This window comes from Amphiura filiformis, chromosome 18 (genome assembly GCF_039555335.1).
Source record: "Amphiura filiformis chromosome 18, Afil_fr2py, whole genome shotgun sequence".
Classification (NCBI taxonomy): Eukaryota; Metazoa; Echinodermata; class Ophiuroidea; order Amphilepidida; family Amphiuridae; genus Amphiura; species Amphiura filiformis.
This window is the reverse complement of record NC_092645.1, coordinates 34,925,950-34,949,639: the sequence shown is the minus strand read 5'-3', so window position 1 is coordinate 34,949,639 and position 23,690 is coordinate 34,925,950. Positions and strand designations below refer to the sequence as shown.

At 36.3% G+C, this 23,690-nt stretch overlaps 1 protein-coding gene across 1 annotated transcript; it reads left to right on the top strand.

Annotated features, from left to right (window-relative positions):
* The first annotated feature begins 4,435 nt into the window (after nt 1–4,435).
* Nucleotides 4,436–23,459, top strand: LOC140139609 (prostaglandin E2 receptor EP3 subtype-like). Its single transcript, XM_072161313.1, has 3 exons — nt 4,436–5,182; nt 20,743–20,971; nt 23,431–23,459. Exons 1-3 carry the CDS (start codon nt 4,436–4,438, stop codon nt 23,457–23,459), a joined length of 1,005 nt encoding a protein of 334 aa, XP_072017414.1.
* Nucleotides 23,460–23,690: the final 231 nt, after the last annotated feature.

The window sequence follows — 23,690 nt, the reverse complement described above, 5'->3', positions numbered from 1 at the left end:
GTAATACGACAATAGAAAAGTATTTCTTATAATTATATATAAATAATTGCTGGCTGATGTAATATTTCTAATGAGATTTGTTGTTTATATACACATTATCGCTATTTTGTGTCCCTTTAATAAAGACCCTCATGGGCTAGAAAGATTTAAAAAAAAACCCATTATGCTCTGTTTTTAACAACTTTTCTAATATTGTATCTGACATTTCCTTATAATCCTTGCCAGTTTAGTATTAATAGGGTGATCGTGTTTTCAGAGCTTGCTCTTGTGACCGTTCTATCTACGTAATTGTTGTTGTTGTTTATTTATCTTTTGATGGTGAAATTAACTTGACATTAATTTTGACACCACTTTCATTCTGATATTTTTAACAGTCCTCGAAGCAAACTTTATAAATCTAATAATATACACTTAAAGTGTATGTAGCTGGGATGAAAAGCCGACGATCAACTGAAAATGTTGACCTTTCTTATTGAAGATATGGATTTTTCCCCAAAACAAAAAAAATGTATATCTTCAATATGAAAGGTCAAATTTTTCAATTGATCGTCGGCTTTTCATCCCAGCTACATACGCATTAAGTACATATCATTAGATTTATAAAGTTAACTTCGAGGACTGTTATATATAAAAAATTTAAACAATATCAAATTTTAATCATTTCTTATAAAATTTGTATTATATCGCAAATTTAAAATAAATAAATATACAGATGGATCAGTTCATTAAATTTTATTCATATCCTACAAACTTGTTTCAAGAAGACTGCTGTCTCCTCTCATCAGGGATAGTCAAATGTAATGAAAACAAAACAAAACAAGACGAAGTGTATCTTTCCTGTGCGTAATTGCGGAATTAGCGTGCGCATTTAACTCTCGCGCTCTCTGAAGAAACTTTAGTTCATTACTTCGTAGCAAATTTAAAATATATATATGTATATAAAATGATAGTTCCATAACATTCTAAGACTGTAAACATGGATTTTAAGCAATTTAGTGGAATTTAGTGATTCTGGTCGCCATCTTGAATTTAAGGAAAACATTGAGATAGCCCCACGGCTTATTTTAATTCTTTCATCCAAAGTTACATACATGCCAAGTATGGTTTTGGTAGGAAAAAAAGTTTTCCTGGAATGGACCTGTCTATAACAGTCAACGCAATAAAATTGTCCTTTGATTCATTCGAATCAGAATCTAAAGATATATTTTGTGGTGTTTCACAGGGATCGATATATGGTCCACCTTTGTTTATACACCTCGGTTGATGTCTTATTAGTATTCGCATCTGCCAAGTGACCTTTGACACGGGTATGCAATATTCCACAAAGCAGTAACGCTACGCAGTACGAGGATGATACAAAGCTATACACATGAAGACCTGAGTGCAAGAAGACCGTTAATCCACTTGGCCCCTCAACATGTATACACTCAAATTGTGCATAGTTTGGTAATGTTTTATACATGTTCAGGGGCAAAAACATATCTTTCACAACCTTTCATGATGTTTTCACCCTGGAACATGTATTAAACATTATAAAACCCTTGGGGCGAATTTCTCGACGGGTGGCTTAGCAATTGGCTTGTCTAGCCTCAAGGCTTAAGAGGTCGTAAGACCAGGCTTAACTGAAAACGTATTTCCCGAAGCACGGCTACCATAGCCTCGAGGCTTCGTTAGCCCGTGGGCCAGGCTTGTAGGATTAGCCCCAGGCTTCAGTAAAATTTGCATTTCTCGAAATCAGTCTTCTGTAGCCGTAGTCTACGCAAGCCTGTTAGACCAGGCTTACAGCGGCTTTTCTTGGCCCTGCCTCAGAGCAGGTCTTAGGTCGTAAGCCTTGGTCTATTTCAATTTACAAATTATTTAAATTGTAACGCAAAGTTTATCTTTCATATTTTTGACGGTCTTTCAATTAACATGAGTAAGCAGTCGCGTAACTAGGGGAGGGGGAGCGGGGGAGCTCTTGCCCCCCTCCCCCACGAAAAAGGTAAATTAGGCCTACTTCTGAGAGTTATTAATTAACCTCATATTTGATCATTTTAACCTTAAAAACTCAATTTTTAAGGTTAAATAAATTGCATTTATCCCACTTTTGTACCATTGGCCTATATGTCACCAGCTTTAATAGCTTAAATATGGCATTTGTACCATAATTTTTTTTCAATCCCACCCCCCATGCCAAAAAGAAATCTACGCCAATGTTCCGGGGACACATTCCAAGCAGATCCCATAACTCCTCAGACTCACTCCACCCCTTACAAACCCAAACAGCATGGACGATGCCTGCCCCTCATTTATTATGTTTGCCCCCGCTTTCCCCACCCTCCCCCAAATGAAAATGTCTAGTTACGCCACTGTGGGTAAGTAATTGTTCGATTTAGTTGAACATTTCAGCATTTTATTTCAGTGTTCATTTGAGTTAGTTGATTTTTTTTAAGTAGCTGTTGCTATCATAAGACCTACTCATTTTGAATGATGATTTTTTTAACAACGAATATAATTTTTTTTAATTTTTCATCAATTTAATACAATAGAAGAAGGACAAAATTGGTAAAGATATAGTAAATATTTGACACGAAACAATAATGCATGCAGTATTAAAACTGAATTTACGGATAAGATGCATATAATATTGCTATATCTTCTACTTAAATAATTATAAGTATTGTACCAACAGATAACTTCATGTGAGATCTGAGAAGACTACTGATATCAGCAGTACTAGTAGATAGCACGTTGGTTGCTTTCCTTTTTAGGGGAATCACAGATTCCTTTCCATTAGGCTTACAGTTTTACCCTTTTGGAAAAAAAAGAAAAAATCACGAGTATAAAGCATAGACGTATCATTCATACAAGTTGGACTCATAAAAAGTCAAGTGGAAATAAAATAATACAAAAAGACACAAAAACAGACACAATATTCTTGCATCAAGTTGTGTACGGTATAAGCCCAAGCACAAGACCGCGGGTCCAGGCTAGTCTTTGCGCCGGGAACATTGTGATAATGAGACGGCAACCTTGTTAGTACGGTAAACCGTGAGGACCACAGCTTATGTACATCTACCTCCAACAGCCTATACAATTAAGTCGCTGGTTGAAAGGGACGAGGTTGTCAAGCGTTAAGCCTGCAAGGCCACTAAGACTGGGTTGAATTTGCGTTGAAGAAATCCGGCTAGAGTTAAGACTCGGGCTTCGAGAGCGGGCTTGGCTTAGTAGCCTCAAGGCCACCTTAAGACTACGGCTTAATAAGACTCCTGTCGGGAAACTCGCCCTAAGAAACTAACTATACGTAACTTTAGTGTATACATGTTGAGGGGCCAAGTGGACTTACGGTCTTCTTGCGCTCAGGTCTTCACATGCCGAAAAGCACTATAAATCACTGCGCTTTTCTTTCTTTTTCTTTTTTTTAACATTATCGTGTCGTAAGCCTCAAAACACTTTATACCTTCACCTTCCCATAGGACGCCCGCTACTTAACCAGCGTGTGCACTATGCTGAAAATACGACAGAGTTAAGATTTCTTGCTATAACCATTATGTCTATGCAACAAACAAGTGCTATTAATACTTGTCACTGATATAATGCCGCACCTGTCATTAAAACTACTGGACGAATACTGGCCATGTTTGCACTTATTTGAATCCATTTCAGTAGGTTTCAAACGTGTCAAGTATTGTTGTTAAGTAATTACAATGCCGAATTTCGACAAGGTTTTTAAAATATGGTGTGATTTTTTAGATTTGATAAAAATACTGTAATAACGACGTTAGTGTTCGACTTCTGTGCTTGTATCACGCCTCTTCACAAGATGAATAAATCTCATTGACTTTTATTTGAATGAGCACTTTATTAATCGTTGCCATTCTGCATTCATATATGGACATTGGGCGGGAACGCTTATTATATTCCGAGTGTTTTAATTGAATAATTTCGCAATTTAAAAATCGACAATTAGCTGTTGCTCTCATCATGCTGTTAACCGCGGGGTCTTCATATTATATCATTGCTCGCTACCAGCAAGATACATAATTGATGCAAACTTCAATTATTTAGGTTTGTATGTGCGTGTGTTTGTACGTTTATCTCATCTAGTGCGGATCCCTTGGTGTGGATATTGAAGTAGCCCCGTTCTCTAACCACGACGCCTCTCGAACAGGTATCAGAGTACAGCTCAGAAGCCAGTGCTATGTGCATACACTACATGTTCACCTACCAGTTCCATTAGTTTGACGAAGTCATGAACGCCACGACCAATTTTGTTCCTGTACCCGATTTTGGGCAGGGAGGAGCTCAAGGTTTTGGACCCGCATTTGGACAGGGAGGATCATCAGGTCAATTTGGTGTTAGCATTGACGTCTTTGGTAAAGTGATGAAAAGCGCGCTTTTTATCGGTTTTTGTGCAAATATAATTGCGTTATATATCATGAAAAGGTGCCAAAACATGAGAAATTTTAACACTAATGAGATCACTGGTACATTTCTGAAATACTTGTTATCTCTTGATGCAATGGCAACCGCGGTATTGTTGATACGAACATACTCGACTAATTTGATCAACACCAAAAGTTTTTTCTGTGATTTGACCTACACCACGAATCTTGTGTTTTCATGGAGCACAGGGTTCATAAACATGGCCCTGTGCGTTGAGCGATGCGTCGCACTTGCAGCGCCGTTTTGGTATTATTCTCACGCGTCATCATGGAAAGCCCATATTGTTGCCGTCGCGTGCATCGTGACGGCTTTGATTCTCTGTCTCTTACCCGTTTTTGGCTTGGGATCATACCGTAAAGTCAAGATTCTATACACTGGCACCTACGTGTGCATTTCGCCACCAGATTTATCATATCAAGTTGATTCAGAAGTTTTCGCCTTTGCGGTGATTTTCCTGGCAGTTGGTATGGGCATATTACTGGTGATACATGTAGCTAACATAATTGTAGTTGTTAATATTATCAAGATTGGAATAAGAAACAACAACAAAATTGGGGTAGTGTTCGGCGCAGGTTCATCCACAGTTGGAAGCATGGGAAATTCGATCAGAGAATCAAGGGCCGAGTCACAAGATCACCAACCAGGGGCATTGTTACAAGGAAAGACACACAAAAGACTTGTGAATAAAGAGATTCGTCTAGCGTTGGTTATAGTTGCCTTATCATTTGTGTTCACTGTGGCTTGGCTGCCTTATTATGTAAGTTATTACCATAGTCATATAGTCATTATACTTACTTTGCTCCTGCAATTTTTTTTAAAACAAAATATAAAAGCAAGATCGTTTGCAACTTCTTGCAAAATGGTTTCGTAATCTAATGCGTCAAGTATCTATAATTGGAGACAGAATTAAAAAGACTAGTTTGCGTATGACGTGCTGTCAACCAGACAAAAAATACCGTACTGTGCATGTCAGCAACCAATCACGAAGAGCCTTTGCCTTTGTCAGACTCAAACTAGTCTTTATAATTCAGTCTTCAATTATAAGGTAGGAATTACTTTTGAGACTCTCTTTACTTTTTTCAGTTTGTTGTGTGCCGGCCGGGATTTCGTTTTGTATAGTTAAAATTGTAACCTTTGGAGTTAGTTAACTGTCTTGTACCAAGCAATAAATTTGTCCCAATATTTTGTTTATTTGCTCTTGCGCCGGATGTGTATTCCCATTACCTATAAATATAAATTGCAAATGTTTAATTTTGAGCTGTTCTCTTATTCTCACAACTCAAAACATTGTTGACTGAAAAATTTAAATATGAAAATATGAAAATATGAAAAAAAAACATTACCTTACATATACATTATTAAAAGAAAACATAGGCTAAAAGGGATTTTCAAAGCGCATTTTACGTACCTCAATATGCTTTACACAGACAAAATACCGTTACTATGATGAAATGATATGAAATGAATTAAATTGAATTGAATTGAATTGAATTGAATTGAAATGAAATAATATGAAATGAAATGAAATGAAATGAAATGAAATGTGACATAAAAAGGGTATTTTCCTGCAGATATATTTTGTTAACAACTTCTCACTTATCATGAAACTATTAACAAAAAATATCTGCAGGAAGACCTTCAAGAACGTCAATTTTATATGTAGTATTTCATTCGAAGCATCTGACATGATTAGATGTATTTTTTCTCATAATAATGCTGGTTGATTAGTCTTTTTGTTAAACTATCGTTTGTTACGAATTCTTTAATTCTCTTTACCATGTGTATTTTGTTGTAAAATGGACAAATGTTGTTCTACGTGTTCTACTTTGCTTCGAACGCGTGTTGCGAATAGTCCGTCAAGAAGGACCACACTATAATAATTGTTTGCACGATAACCCATCCGCGCCGTCAGGTGTGTCACGCCTGATGGCGTGGATAATCCTGCTAACAATAGTGTGGTCCTATGTGAAGGACTAGTTACCCATTGTATTTACGGATTAAGCGATCATGCTTGGATCGCTTGAAGCGATCATGCTTGGATCGCTTGCGGTTATCTTGATCCACAGTTGTGGATGAACACAATCAGTAATACGGTTCCTTGGCAGAGCAAGACCGTTTGAGTATGATACCCAACCGGTGTGCTACCTAAACGGTTTGCAATACGTGTTCAAACAAAAGGCATAATAGTTGAACAAAATGGTGTTAATGAATTCTTTCTTCCGCTACGGCGCTAACTGACTTCCGTTTGTACCATTTGTATGTTGTCAGAAAACAAACTTTTTTTCGTACACCAATCATTTACATAGACGCCTATTAGCTCCTAACACATATTTAGATTTTTTTTTAAATCTTCCTACTGCCCATTACTTCTATTAAACCTGTAGCTCATGTAATGTACCGTCCCTCCAAACGTTTAATGTTCTGCATGCTAGCCATAAGCTTCAATATAAAAAGCCCAAGTTTTGAGATATTTTCTCAAAATATCAAGAGCTATCTAAAGAACCACTGAACCAATACTAGGCTTGTTTGTACTCATTTTAATGCATTTTTCATGTTGATTCCAATTATGATGATGAAAATTTTAAATTCTGAAATTTTTGAAATTTTGAATTAAAAAAAACCTTGTCGTCTGCAGTCGACACCCGCGTGGAGAGAATTAACTCGATTCATTTCAATGGTTTCAATTTATAGAATTACAATTGTGAATTCCGATGAATTTGATTAATGGTATATATTTAGATTTCATATACAGTAAAACCCGGGAGTAAAACGTTAGATTTGTACAATTCTTCTGACCCATGTCTTTGCGATATGACTATTCTGATAGTCGAGGATCATCTGCATTAACTTGAATGAATCTCCATTCTACATTCACATATGTGATGCGATCAAGCAGAATCAGTCGGAACTCGGAAATAGTAAATTTGCAGATTCTTATAGGCTACTAAATAGCATTTACAAAGCTGCTTTTGCAGAAAAACCCATTGAAATTGGACAACCAGTTCCAAAGAACAAAAGGAAATATTCGCTTTGTTTGGCTATATCTCAAAATCAGTATTGCCGAGTTCCGACTGATTTTGCTTGATCGCGTGTGATATTCTGAAAAAGCATTCAATTTTAATTGCCAATTGACAAATAAATTACTCGACGTTATTGACAACGTTGTTGCATTTATATTAACTCATCATACGTATCATCACTCGCTGCTAACAAGAGATAGATTGGAGCGGAAAATTGATACAAACTTCAGTTATTTATATAGAATTACAGATTGATTTATTTAGATGTAATTTATATTAAGCTTCAACACTACTTGTTTATTTCGCTTACCAGGAACGCTTTCGAGGAACTTCCTTGTCGTCAGTCGATGTTGTTAGCTCTGACGTTTTTCTTGGAGGGTCCTGGAATGTTCTGAAAGCTATCCAGATCAAAAAGCAAGGACTTTCCTGAAAGCTATCCAGATCAAGAAGCAAGGACCTCCATTCTCTACTAATTTGATCAACACCAAAAAATTTCTACATCATGAATCTTTTGTTTTCATGGAGCAACGGATTTATAAACATGACCCTGTGCGTTGAGCGATGCGTTGCACTTGCGGCGTTTTGGTATTACTCTCACGCATCAGAACAGAAAGCCCATATTGTCGTCATCGCGTGCGTCGCGACGGCTTTGATTCTTTGTCTTTTACCCGTTTTAGGCTTAGTATCATACCGTAAAGTCCAGATTCCATGCACTGGCACATCTGCACTGGCACCTACGTGTGTATCGCACCATCAGATTTATCATATGAAGTTGACTGGCAAGTACTAGCTTTTGCGGTGATTTTCCTGACAGTCGGTAACTCGGTATGGGCATGATACTGGTGATACATGTAGCTAACATTATTGGGTGTTTAATATTATCAAGACTAGAATAAGAAACCAAAAAATCGGGGTAGTTTTCGGTGCAGTTTCGTCCACAGTAGAAAGCATCGAAATTCCGACGCAAGGTCATCAACCAAGGTAATTGTTACCAGGAAAGACACACAAAAGACTTGTGAATAAAGAGATTCGTCTAGTGGTGGTCATAGTTGCCTATCATTTGTGTTCACTGTGGCCTGGCTCTGCCTTTTTATGTAAGTTATTGGCATTGTCGTTTTCCTTTTTCATTTGGTGCTGTTATTTTAGCAAACAAATATGAAAGCAAGATTCTTTTTTCCTTTCATCGTAGTTACATTACATGACTTTATAGTTAAGGTCAACTAACTAAATAAATAAATGTCAACTGATGTTAACTTTGCGCTATTTTCTTAACCATGCTTACTGGCAATTCAAGATATTGCAGAAATTGAGTCACGAAAAACTGGGGATGTGACCAACAAATCAGTGCCAGATATATCTCAGATATCAGTCTCAGCAATGTTTCAGATTGTGCTTAGACATAGAACCATGATTTAACATATGAACCAAGCAATCGCTGTTTAGAAATACCCCCAAAATGAATATCACATCATTGATTCTAATCAGCCGATGTATTGTGATAAACAAATTCGTATTATATATATATCTTCAATACGAAAGGTCAAAACTTCATTAGATTTAGAAAGTTAATTTCGAAGACTGTTAAATATCAAATGTGCTCTCATCTCATGTCCCACAAAAAATACTGTCGAAACGTTCATAACAGCGCCCTTAAGAATAATGATCATTGTTCAAGTTGGGGTAATTACTTTTTGGTAGATGTTTATATACATAGTAAGGGGCATTGAACAGAATGCACGAACTTCTACTATCCTAAGCTATAACTGTAGTACGAACAATTTACAAATATCTGTAAATTCAAATAATTATTGCCTTTGCAGTTCTTTTTCTGAGTGAAATCCATGACCTTGAGCCTCCTTAAATAAAAGAAAAATGTACGTTGATGTTAACTTTGGAAAAAAAACCTTATGAAGAAAATAAAATGAATTATCAGACGTATAAGTATCATGAGAAGACAGAAATATACAAGCGCAAATATCATAAGTCACATAGTGATTGTCCATTGGGCTCTTTTAACAAAATAACTAACATAATTCAATATAAAGGAGTGCAGAATACTAAAGCGCGCAAAATAATTGATAGAATAAAATTGCAAAGCCTTGATAACTACATGTATAATGTTATTTATGAACTGAATAGTACAATATCACTACATGATACTAAAAATTGGTGAAATAAGGCTGCAAATACTTGCCAAAGGAACTATGTTTATGTGTCAATTTACTACCCTATAATGTGATTTATGTTAAAATTAACAGGGTAATAACCATGACAACAATGCAAGCCATCTACATGAAACTTTAAAGCTTTCGTCGACTACTGTGGCAGAAATTGACTAAATTTGCTGTAATAGTTCAAATCCAACTAGTACTATTTAATACGTGCAAGTGTTGTGATTATTGTTTCGTTTTGAATAACAGCAATTAAAGCCAATGATATTAAATAAATACATTGTTTTATAATAATTGATAACTCAGATCAAAACAAACACACAGAATAAGATTATTGCTGATGTCCACGTACATATATTATTACATCATGAAGCTATTGTTAACTACATGTATGCACACAACACAGGGGCACTCACAATAGGCAATTGAACCCTACTGGTAGCGCTGTGTTGTAGCTATAGGAGATGAACTAGTTAGCGTCATATATGAAAAAGTATAAAAGCTATGATTTTAGTACTTTCTCTATGTTTCAATTACTTATTCTTTTTAACATATCTGAATTTTCAACCCGGTCGGTACAAGCTTTAATAATGGGGGACCATACATTTGTATGAGAAAGAAATATACCATCTATATCCAAACTCCCGTGTTATTCCAATGCACATTTTGCTTCACCGGGCCGCCCTGGCTTGGTCGGATTTGCAAGAGGGGTGTCACAAAACCGTAATAGGTACAAATTAAGTACTTTCTGTCAATCAAGTATGGTTTATTCTCTACTTGTCAATTTGTAAATCATTAGCATAGTCCTTATAATAACGGTGGACCGCCTTGATGAGTAAATGACAGCAAACCAGTGAAAAATACCCCAAAACTCGGTCAGTGGAGCTCCGCCCGTACATGTCAATAGCGTCATTATCGATTGGATTAGTCGACCGTAGCGGACAATTCGATCGCTCATTGGATTAATATTATCACGTGGTAATAAATTTGCGTTGGACAATTGATTACTATAATGGTTTAGTACTGCATTTCTCGGTTTAATCTTCACTAAGCGGGTTTATGGCTGGAAAGGTCACGGTGAATTTGCCGTGGATATAAGTGCACTATGATTGTTTTCTAGTTTTCTATCCCAGCTCCAGTGACACCTTATTAATCCCCCTGGACCAGTGGATGCATTGATATAGGTATTATCATTTTACATGAAGGTGGCACTACACCCCTGGATAAATGTGTGACTATATTTGCATTTTTCTCAAAAAATAATAACACACTGGTAACAAAGGTTATGTATATAATAGGGGTGTGGAATCCAGTTACTACACTGGAATTTCAGTGACTCAAGACAAGCGGTACGTTATTTAAGATAAGAAAACAGGTACCGCTAGAATGTACCTCATTTCTTAACATATGTAATGAACCACTTGTCTTGAATCACTGATATTTCAGTGAAGTAATTGGATTCCTTGCCCTATAATATACATAACTTTTGCAAAAATGCAAAATTAGTCACAAAATTTATCAGGGGGTGTAGTACCACCTTAAAAAACCAAATATAACAGGGTCGTAGTGCTAGTTTTCATGCCTCTACATTGGCATAATCCTACCCAGGACAATACGCACGTAGTGTCACTGGAGTTGGAACAGATAATAAAGAGAATTATTATGCATTATGATCACCCAATGAGATGCAATGTTATTTTAATTATCAAAATTTAGGATCCAATTGATTGGACAAAACTAAAATCGCAAGCGATCTATAAACCTTCAAGTCAGTTTCACGCGCAGTGCAATAAAGTAAGTAAATACTTGCTTTTAACTACTATATTTTTACCGATTACTGGAAAATAAGGACATTCACCATGCACATTTCGATTTGGATTTGGAAGATACCTTCTCTTAAATAACAGTATTGCGAACCACCAGCATACATAACTCGATGTAGAGAGTCTTTCCTATTCAGAGGAAATATTGCAATTACACACCTTATTGCCTTTTAACAATAACCATTGACACTAACACATATCAGAGATGATGTAAGAAAAGGAGGGAGAATTATATCCTTGAGATAATCCCGTAGGTAATCCTGTTGCACCTATTCATAGTCCTTTATTCTCAAGTGGTGGGTTAACCAACAATTAACAATGAGAGGACATTCCTGAACCTCGTTCAGTTGGGGATGATTTGAAGTGACCGCCAATTATGACCATTTGATATTTAATACCAGCAATGTGAAAAAAAGAAGAAATAATGTAGTGCCAAAATAATGTACCCTTTTACGGAAGGAGCAAAGTTTAACAAGTTATAACTCCGCTTCTGCAGTACGAATGTCAGCGGCGAATGTCAGGTTATTATTTCCCAGTCTTTAAAAAAAATTGCAGGTGGGAATCGATCTCGGTACCTCCCGGTTAAACAGCACTGTGCAATACCACTAAGCCAACTAAATATCTGTTGTGAGATGTGTGACATTAATCTTTGATATTGCTTAATGGAACAAATCGCGGAATTAAATCAGTAATAAAAGAAGTAGATTCTTATATAGCGGTCAAATTAGATAAAAGGGGAAATATTTGTCCCTGCTCTAAAGCAAATATAGGTTAGAAAATTATCAAATAAATTTAAATTACAAATTGAGATTTTGTGTTTCTTTCTTTCACGAGGCGGCATTATCACAGACAAACACTGTATAAGCTAAAAACTCGACCCTCATCACTAGATTCTGTCATAGCTCAATGGTAGAGCATCAGACTGCTGATATCAATATCGTTGGTTCGAGTCTTCCTGCCAGCAATGGTTATATTTATGATTTTAATGCTACGCTAAAATTTGTTCAATTTATTTATTTATTTATTTATTTATTTGTTTTTGTTTATTTATGTAAATAATTTGATATATATTTGAAAGAGGTATTTGAGCAATTCGAAATTTTGATTTTATAATCCTATGGGGTCATTATGAACCCCCTCGCCCTCCCAAATTGCCAAACGCACAACACCTATGAGTTTGCATCATGCATAATGATCAGTTCGTCCATGTCATCATCATTAAAAAAAAACATTCTATGTAGGCCTATACCTGACGCCGGCAACTAGACTACTATAAAAAATAGTATCACATCTTTCCTGCTCAATCAAAATAATACTTGCAAATAGATCATAGTTTACTAATCTAATCCTGTATTATATAGACCTGTAATATCACCTATGATCATTGTTTACATGGTTTGTTATGGTTGGGATTAGTGTCCGATCTCTGTAATGTAATGTAAATGAAGCATATTGATATGCAGGAAGAATCGATCAGGGCGCTAGCTTCATTGTCCTATGAGATGTAGGGCCTAGTGCGAACTGTCCAAGCTGATTGTTCAGTTAGTATCATAATCTATTAAGGAAAGATAAACACTATTCAATATATCAATAGATAAGACGAAAGGGATTTAGAGATTTGTAATTGAGTCATGCATGATTTAACAGAAGGTTCTTTCAAAAACCCAAACGTAATGCAATTCTATCAAAAACAACATCGATAATATCAGTGTATCTGAAACGTCTCAATAACAAGGTCGTGGTGTTGCAGTGTTTATTTTAAGACAATGCCACTCAACAAAATAAATAATGGGAATTTTTACGTGGGTTTATTTATTTGTCAAGTGTAAAGCAAAACAATACATTTATTTATTTGAAAATGAGTCTTGTGACGTATTTGTAATGGCGTATTGCTTGCATAAGGTTGGTTTTAACCCTGGAATTGTGGAAATGCTAAATTATTGGACTAAATTATATAAAAGTATATATAAAGTAACTTTGAATTTTTCTACGCTCTCCCTTCTTGGGCCCGACCCGAGAACCGCGAAATCTAGTTATATATATTTTTAATAGAATAGCAAACATTCGACGAATCTATCGGTGACGTCAAAGTTGGAAAAATGTTCTCTTTTTTTTTAAATCATAAAAGCTTGCTTTTACCCAAATTTCAACCATTTTTGGTGAAGTTTTTCAAAATTAAAAACAAAATTCTTTACTGAAAATATTAATTTTTGTTTCATTGAATGAGCATTTTACAAAAAGATAAGAAGTATTCGTCAAATGTTCGCCATTCCAAGTGTGTATACTTTTATATACTTAACACTAATAATAAATAGCAGCTATGAGGCCGAGAATTCCATAATTCCAGGGTTAAGACCAACCTTAAAGTAAGTTACTTAGTAATATGAATAGTGTACTCAGTAAGATAACTGATAGATGTAATGCATAAATTGCGCAACTATTGTGAATAAAACCACATAAAAGAGACAACCATTAAGCTTCTATCAGGCAGACAATACGTACTAAAAGTATTTTGTTGTCATAAGGAAGATTTGTTTCCTAGACTTACTCTGTGGGGATATGATTCAAATATAATTTTATAATGTTATTTAAGATACTGCCGTAATGTGTCTTACTATAGGTGCGAGCAAATCTGATGTTTATATATTTAAGCTATACTATAGACGAATCCAAATACACGCATTCCTACACCTGACTAGCAGCCTTTAGTTGGGTCCCCGTCGGCTACAATGCATCCAAAATGTGAAATGATTCGGCCTTGGCGGAAATTTTAAACTGCATTCCATCACCCGTTTTACACCTTCCGCGAAAACACAGGTAGACAAAAGAAGTTTACAACACAATACAGTTCCAACAGTTGTGCAAATAAAAGCCGCCTTACACCTAGAGAAGGTCGAGGAGGTTTAATAGAATAATACAATAGAGATAATTCCGCAGGTAATCCCTTCGCATCTATTCATAGATGTACAAATGGATGAACAAAAGGACTATGTATGAATAGATGCAACAGGATTACCTCTATTGTATATTATTATTCTATTAACCCTCCTCGTCTTTGCATCTTCTCTAGGTGTTAGGCGGCTTTTATTTGCACAATCGGGTGCTCAAAACCTCAGGTTGGTGCTAGCGGGAAACCAAAGATGGCCGACCAAATCCTGACCATGACTTGGCTCGTTGGATTCGTCTATAGAGGAATCCAAATCCACGCATTCCTACACCTGACTAGCAGCCTTTAGTTGGGTAGCCGTCGGCTACAATGCACCCGAAATGTGAAATGATTCGGCCTTGGCGGAAATTTTAAACTGCATTCCATCACCCGTTTTACACCTTCCGCGAAAACACAGGTAGACAAAAGAATGATTAATGTTTACAAGCTTCTACTGGTCTATTCGCTGTTGAAGTGACATAATAATCGGATTAACTACACGCGGTATCTATGCATTGATGTACTTGCGAACAAAAGGACTATGTATGAATAGATGCGACGGGATTACCTGCGGAATTATCTCCATTACATATATTATTAGCTATTATTCTATTAATACTCCTCGTCCTTGCATCTTCTCTAAGTGTTAGGCGGCTTTTATTTGCACAATTGGACGCTCAAAACACCAGGTTGGTGCTAGCGGCTACCCAAAGATGTCCGACCAAATCCTGACCATGACTTGGCTCGTTGGATTCGTCTATATAGCAATTTGACAAAATCTTGCAGCATTTCATACTTTACAGGATTAGAAATCGACATACGCTGTCCTTGACTAGTATGCTTCGACTATATTTATAAATAATTATTTATAAATACGCACATGAGCCATGGGCACGACATACCAAGACTAGCAAGCGTGACCAAATCCTCATGCCATTGAAAAGGATAGGAACTCTTTAGATAAATATCATAGAATTTAAGTATTAATTGAAATGGAAAATTATTACACATGGGGGATTCCGCATTTGTAAGGGACGCACCATTAGACTTCAAGGTAGGGGTTAGGAAGGTTTGAAAAAAAAAACTTCATGAGCAAAAATAAAACTTTCCCCACCAACACTAAAAAAACAACTTTCCTCACCTGTGTATAAATGCATGAAATTAAAAAAAAACCGATTCCAACTTTCTAACCCCCCTTGAAATCTAATGGTGCGTCCCGAATAAGTTATCAAAAACAAAATTTTGAAAGTATTTGCCGACAGAAAGAATGATATTTATCGACGGAAACGTTCACAATATAATCACAAAGTTGAACAAAATTTTGCTGTACAGTAGTCTCGTGTTGTTTACCACCTTTGCATTCAAATATACAGGAAGATCATGTATTTCCCCACGCTAAAATAGCATAATTTATATAAGGACGAATTAATGTGAAATAAAGTGAATATAAAATTTCTCTGGTATAAAGTGCTGAATTTGGTTTATTACTCCAATACCTCTGGAAATGTTCTTTGATATATTATCAATGTGAGGTTTCCATTTGGTCTTAGGAATTTGGTCTTGTCAACCCGTTCTAGGGTAGTATTGTCCAATATGATATCTTTTTTACATTATTTGATATACGTGATGTTTTATAGTCTTTGTCAAAGACTGACTCGCGATAGTGTCGGACTCGCGATCAAGGGTGGTGAGCGGCGAATTCGAGCCGCGAAGCGGATAGTACGAGCCCCCCCCCACTATGGTTTCCGAGAGTGTGTGATTCCCAGTAGTTTCTCTCCCTATGGATAATATAGGTACAATGTCGGTAACACAGACTAGATGTTTTATGGTTAGTTCCAAGTACCATCTAATTGGTCTGAATCGGGCTATTCGATTTGAAGTCCATATACATCTGTTATGGAAGACATAACCTTTATCTTTCACACAAAAACATTAAAAGCCATAAGTCCCACATTATTTGACCATCATAGCTGTGAATGTTAATGAAAATATTCACCGTAAGTTTTCTTCTAATCATAACTTTTTTGCGACTTGTGACTTAACTTGCAACTTTTGCAAAATGACTTTAACTTACTTGTGACTTTTTAGTAAATTTTCATCGTCAACCGTGTAATTGAATGGGATTATTTTGACATTTTAAAACGCTTGAAATATCACAAACAAATAGGCCTATGTTGATAAATAATATGAATACAAGCTAAAACCGTTGGGGTTCGACAATGAACCCCACAAAACTAACCGACTATATACGGCCGGGCGGTTTCACAAGTTGCCGGCTCGATCATGTCATCCGCCGCCTGGAAAATGACTCGTTACTATAACGCAAGTCTGACGTTATACTTTCCTGTAAAATGAAATTCAAGATTGATGTAGGAGCCTACATAGAATTGATGAATATCGGTATAATTAAGCTTCAATTTCAAGCGTCGGATAACTCATGAAGCTTCAAGTAATGATAACGTTGATGACTGCATATTGAGGTCAAAGATCATTTCAGGTCAACGTGTAAAATAAGCTGTAAATGAAAAAGGTTTAGAAAAAAATTGCAGTAAAACCCCTATATGGAAATTGTAAATTCGATGGCAACCAATTTTGCGTACCTTTCATCAAAAAATAAAAGTAAACAGCGAATTTTGTTTAAAACTATGACAATAGATGAACTCCTGGATGGGGCAGCTTTAATTAGCATGAGGCCGCATTGATATGTAAATAGCGTATTGTTATTTAAATTTATGCCCAGACGTATTGAGGGCGACAGTCATGTTATCCAGACGGAGAATGGCTGCATATGCCGGGCATGTCAATTTGCTGTATAGGTAATAAGCTAGTATATTTCGTGTACTGAGTTGGTTATAACACAAAATTAGTATCATATTAAATATATTAAATGTATAAACTTTGAAATTTACATGAATTTGAAGAGCAGAACTTCGAAATCTAGCTTAGTCAGGTGATGTGAAATTCTGCTGCGTGACCCCCTCTGCGTGGTAGAATTATATTCATAAAACATCGAATTTAACAGATATCATGGGCAGCCAACCACGATTTATCAGCATTTAAAATATATGTTAATTAACAAAGATAAATAATGAAGAGTACAAATGGCAATTAACTAGTAAACAAGCCTGAAATCTTAAAATGTTGCCACGTGATTTCCATGTGACCACTATTCAGATTTACCGTAAATATTTGGAGTATTGTTGCACGGCTTGCACATACACTGTGCATTTTTTTAGCTCCGTATAAAATCAATAATTCATGCTGGGAGCCAAGTAACATTCTGTCTGCTTAGTGCAGATTAGTATTTTATTTTACTTGAGAGCATAATAGAAATACATAAGACGAATAAGGCGCCATGATGGAAGGTCAGGTCGGGTATCAAAGGTTATTATAACTTAAATACTACTTGTATTTCACACCTTGCCTCTGTCACATATTTCCTTCATATTATTGACAGCAAGTCCTAATTTTGACTTTGCTATTGCAAAATGTCATTTCATATCAAATTAGTAGACTTTCTTTGAAAAAACATATCACTAATGCCTGATGGGAATACCCGTCCGCCATTTCATTAAACTGGATCGTTTTCGCCTGGTTTGTGCCCAGATGTATTGGGGCGCGCTATACTCTCATTGAACAGGCAAAGTTCGCAAAACTAACAACGTTGTTATTTGCCAATATCAATTAACATGATCCAAGGGGTCGAACATGGATTATTCATAACGGATCGATAACTGGCCTCACTTTCTAGCTAGTAAACCAGCTGAATTTTTCATAAGTTTTGCGTTGCTAATAGAACAACCGTGAATTTTGTGTCAGCCCCTTGCTATGACGCCGAGGGTAAATAGTTGCACTTGCAAATACAGGTAGTATTGACCAGGAGAGTTTCATTGAATTGTTTTATTTAACTTTTTGCGCTCAAATAGTAAATAATAGATAAGGTTACTAATAACAACCTGACCTGGTCGTACTGAAGAATTGTATTTTTTTTTTCAAAATGTCATGGAATACAATAATTGTTGATGCTTCTTTCGTGTGTTATATTAAAAGTTGTGGTTTTCACTAAGATATTAATAAATGAAGTAGCAACAATACTGCATTATGATGACTTCATTGGCAACCTCTTATTCTTGGAAAGATGTTGAGGGTCACCTTGTCAACAATCAAGCAGCTGAATGGCACAAAATATTTTTAGAATAATCTGATTCAGAATTGTTCAGAATTGTAAAGGCTCTTTCTGTCATCTCACCTATTGTATTGGATAGCTTTAATACAAATGTCAACACTCTGAGCACAGCAGCTATTGTGATAAGTATTTTAAAACTTTCAACCAATCAGAGTGCTTGAATTGATCAACATAGCTAAACAGTGCACAAGGCATAGTGTCTTCAAATAATCGCTGTACAGCAAGCATAGAAAGAGACCAGTACAAATGTCGAGTGACCAAATCTTTGGAACAAAGGTTTGAAAGTGTTTTAGGCATTCCTGAAGGATATTGAACAAATTTGGCTAGGGCTGCCCTCTCAAAGTGTTAAGCATTTTAGTAGGGGTCAATTAAGGTCAAACAAGGGGTCAAAATTATAAAATATCCCAATTCTTTAAAAAAAAATATACCAAATTACTCGTCTCCTCATAAGGAATCTAAAAGAATGTATAGTTTGCCCTATCTGCGACTTTTAGTTACCACGCTATGGGCAGAAATGTGACAAAGTTTACTCAAAGTAATCACGAAAGCAGTCATAATATGGTTCCCCTTGCTTCTGTAAACCCTGTTAAGGCCCAGTGAAAACTACATTAGTTTCTCGTCCTCGTTCACTTCCTTTTTCCATCACGACTCAATCGGGATGAGCCATTTTTAATCTTTACATAAAAAAGACCACCCGCTTTTCATAATTTATTTTTTAATTTCACATAATAATCAAAACGGAGGTACCTATTTTTGTTAGCCACAATATCTTTGGACTTCAGGTCCAATACCCAAGTTATGAACAGCCTATATGTACAACTTTTACCCAGTCTCTATCCTTTTTGTTGCGATCATCAGCCGGTGCTGTCGCGCTCACCACACCATATAGCACTTACGTCGGCAAGTTTCCAGACCTTTTATTGTCGTGAGCAAAGCGTTGGCCGGGTTGACGATATACTAGCGGTTTGCAAACTATTTCTTTATGCATCCAGTCTTACAAAAATGAGAGATTTTCGAGAAACATGCGAAAAGTGGTGATGATGAAGTGTTAAGTGCGCGCAGAGCGAAAAGTTTGACATTTTTACCTAAAAGTAACCACACGGTAGGCGCTACTAAGCATGTTGTCGAATGGCATAGAAATATTTCAAGCACGGATTTTTAATTCTTACTGCACGAATTTTTAATCTCATTGCACAAATCTGTCAGGCACGTTAAAATAGCCCCTGACATGTATGGAAGAAAAATTTCACATTGAGCGTGTTAGTGAATCGAGACTTCAAAACTTGAAACAAAGTATCACCGATCCTTCTCAGCGACGCAGAGCAGTATTGCTTTTCCTTCGTTTCGCCAATAAGGCGGTATATCCTTCAATTCCTGCCAGACGTCCCGCCAATCTTGGGGAGAGGACAACCGACCGAGCCTGTTGACACTCATCTTCCGAGATTTTTTAAACGGCTCTTTTCAGAGCCACCAATACCTCTAAAAAGAGGACATGATTTGTTTTTACTTGCTGTTTGCACTTTTATAGTGTTTTATCCACATTTGTGGTTATTTTAACCCTTTTCCTGAAATATGGTTATATAATATAACTACATAACACTGATAGACAGTACCTTGCATCCTTTCTTTGCATTCTTGTTAGCAGGTTGTCATAGCTTGGTTTTATTCTCACTCTCCACCTATCCCATAATATTTACACAATCCCTATTGGTTGTTATTATATTTGTATCTGCTCTTATCCGCATAGTTGATCATGTTACAGACTTTTTATTCGACGTAAAACATTTGATTTAACATATCTACGTTATCTAATCTAATCCATGCTTTTAAGTCCCGTGCCTCTAGTCCCGCGCTTTTAACATTCTCGCCAAATCACAATAAGGTGAGTGGTTGTATGCATTTCGCTCAAGCAATATCGATATACCATTTCCTTGCTTTTGCTGATAAACATTGAGGGCAACAACTCATCTAATACATGTTGGCTTATATGGAGTAAAAAGTAAGACACATGTAAAGAAAGTCCACTCCACTCCCAACAAATCAAGTGAATAATTACGCTCTTAGCCCTTGGGACGAGAAATAAGAAAGAGATTCTTTTTCCATGTCCTACAAAGCCTACAACTAATTTAAATTTCTTATTCTTATTTTTGAATTAATTTTTTCTTATTCTTATTTTGTATTTCCTCTGCAGGTCGAACGATCCTTCAAAGCTTTCTCAGACAAGCAGCCGCCTTTTATATTCCTGATGATATCCGTTTTCTTTCTCTTACTTAACCACATATTGGATCCATTCGTTTACGTGTTTCTTAAGAGCGCATGCAGACGGGAACTATTCCGACTGATTCGAGAGATCATGTGTTGCTGGCGTAGACTCATCAGGAGAACCAACACGGTGGACGATGTCAATACAGTGTCTACAGGTTTGTAGTTTCAATGTAATCCGTAAAATGTTGTATTTACTTGGGGAGCCAAATCCCATATTTTGCCAGCAAGTCAATATCAGAGTATTTGGATGTTTTCTATGGGCATGGGCAATAACTTCTGGGTGACCGGCCAACTAAATCAATCCTCTACAGTGGGTCCCAGCATGGGGTCAAATGTTACTTGGGGTCCAATTTCAAAATTGCTCGAATCTTGTTTTAAACACCACCAAAGTATTCCTCTGGTCTAAGGATTCAGAAAAAGTATAGTTTGACCTATCTGTGACGTATGGTTCAAAGGTCAAAAGTCAAAATTTTGACCTCCACAGGGGTCAACATCATAAAAATGCTCCGATTTAAACCAAATAGGGGTCCCAGCATGGGGTCAAAGGTTACTAGGGGTCCAATTTCAAAATTGATCGAATCTTGTTTTAAACACCACCAAAGTATTCCTCTGGTCATAAGGATTCAGAAAAAGTATAGTTTGACCTATCTGTGACGTATGGTTCAAAGGTCAAAAGTCAAAATGTTGACCTCCACAGGGGTCAACATCATAAAAATGCTCCGATTTAAACCAAATAGTTGGTCATGAATCGTTACACTTTGATGCAAAAAAAATCGCCAAAGTAAACCCATTAACACCAATACGTTCACATAATGACATTTGAATGTCTTAGGTACTCATACTTCACAACTTGAGCTCAATTCAAATTTTGAGCTGTGATTTTTTAAATAGAGGTTAATGAACTTTGCTATTGGGCTATTCCAGTTGAAATGTATACCCCCTATGGAACACGGTTGTTTGATGTGATCATTTATTAATGTTTCTAACATTACACAAGGGTGTGAGAGTTCCTCTTTTCAGCTGATTTGCTCTTTTTTGATTGTCAAAATTTACGTGTTTTCTTTTATTTTCAGCCCATATATGACGTTTCTACCTTGATTTTACGCTGTTTTTCAGCTTCTTTTTTTTAAAGTAATTTTCCTGTTTTTTGTCTGAGGCCTCTCACACCCCTGACCCCTGATTACACCATATTCAATTCTAGGCCTTTTACACTATCAGCAGCTATACACATATATTTGCAGCTATTTTTAACTTACTTTTTCTTTTCTCGTCAAATTTCTCATCTTTTTCTGCAAATTGAGGGCGCTATTACATATATTTTAAATTGAATTTAGCCCAATAATATGAATTATTTCTTTCATTTTACGATAAAAAGTAGTTTGAAAATGTCTATGCTATATGTTACTAATTTTTATGATGTGTTAATGGCATTATACAAGTGGCTTCCCATTGTAAAGATACCAACAACCTTCACAAACGTAAACAAAGTTTAAGCTAAATAGCGCCATCAGTGTTCAACTTTACTTTTAAATGAATACAATTCTACATGCCATGAAAAACCATGGGATGACATAACTTAATCTCTCACACAGGGCGTGTGAATTTTAAATTGGTTAAAGTGGTTACCTGAATGGATGACTACATTTGAAATCTACACTCCCTGTGTGGAAGATTAAGGTCATGTATTCCATTTTCATTCAATCATGTAGTGTATAATATTCTTGCAAAAATCTCTCTACACTAGCCCTGTTTTGCCTGTTGTGCGCATAAACAGGTTGGTATTGTATAGGTCAACAGGGACAGGAAATCAAATATAAACACCGAGTTTTGATGATAAAGCATGTAGTTAGAAAAAAACATGCAAGATAAAAGGGTAAGGTTGTGGTGATGTCCTCTGGAAACCCTCGTCCTTGTTAGATTTGACCGTAAAAACAACAATATTTGATCTGACTCTCAAATAACTTGAACAAGGAAATGACGTCCTAGACCTATATCGTTTTACGGTATGGTCATTTTGACATGACGTGCAGTAGTGTTTATATTCGTCTGAAATCAAAACTAAAAAAATCGATCAAGGTGGGCAAATATTAAATTGGGCAATGAGAAGATGAGAACTATATGTGTATCAATTGTTCAGTTGACCATTGTTCCTTATACGATATTCTTTATGCATTTGTTAACATTTATTAATTAGTGCATTATGTACCAATATTATTTCAAGCAACTACCAAATTCATTTATTATACATCAGAATATCCGTCGATTACTTTTTGCCGCAACTCACCGCGCCGCAACTCGTCGTATTTCCATGTTAAAATGTATTTAACTTTATTGCGATATTGCAAAGCAGTAGTTTTGCAGTACGATGCAGTGTGGCAACGCACCGCATCGCAAAGCAACGCATCGCAAATGCGGTGGTAGTATGAACGGACCTTTAAACAGACGTCAACATGGGGGGGGGGAGATGATTGTAGGGAGCATCATCTCTTGGCAAAATATTGACTAATTGTCGTATAGGCTAACTCACATGGGTTGCAATGATTCTCATCGCACCTGAATTGAAATTATCTTTCTTATTCTTTAACATAAAATTATTGTTTTCTCTTCATTATAGGTTTACCACGTGATACGGTGCCTGCATAGAGACCATGCCCTCTACGATAGCCGATAGAAGACACTAGACAGCACTACTCTGATTGCTGTTGGTATTGTAAGAATCGAAAAGTGTGAGAAACATTAATAAATGATCACATCAAACAACTGCCCAGTGAAAACTCATTTCATTTCATTCCTGATGTGTACAAACCAATAAGGTTACAACTTTTGAATGTATACCTTACATCAGTTTTATTTTCCTAACTTTGTTATTTCTGC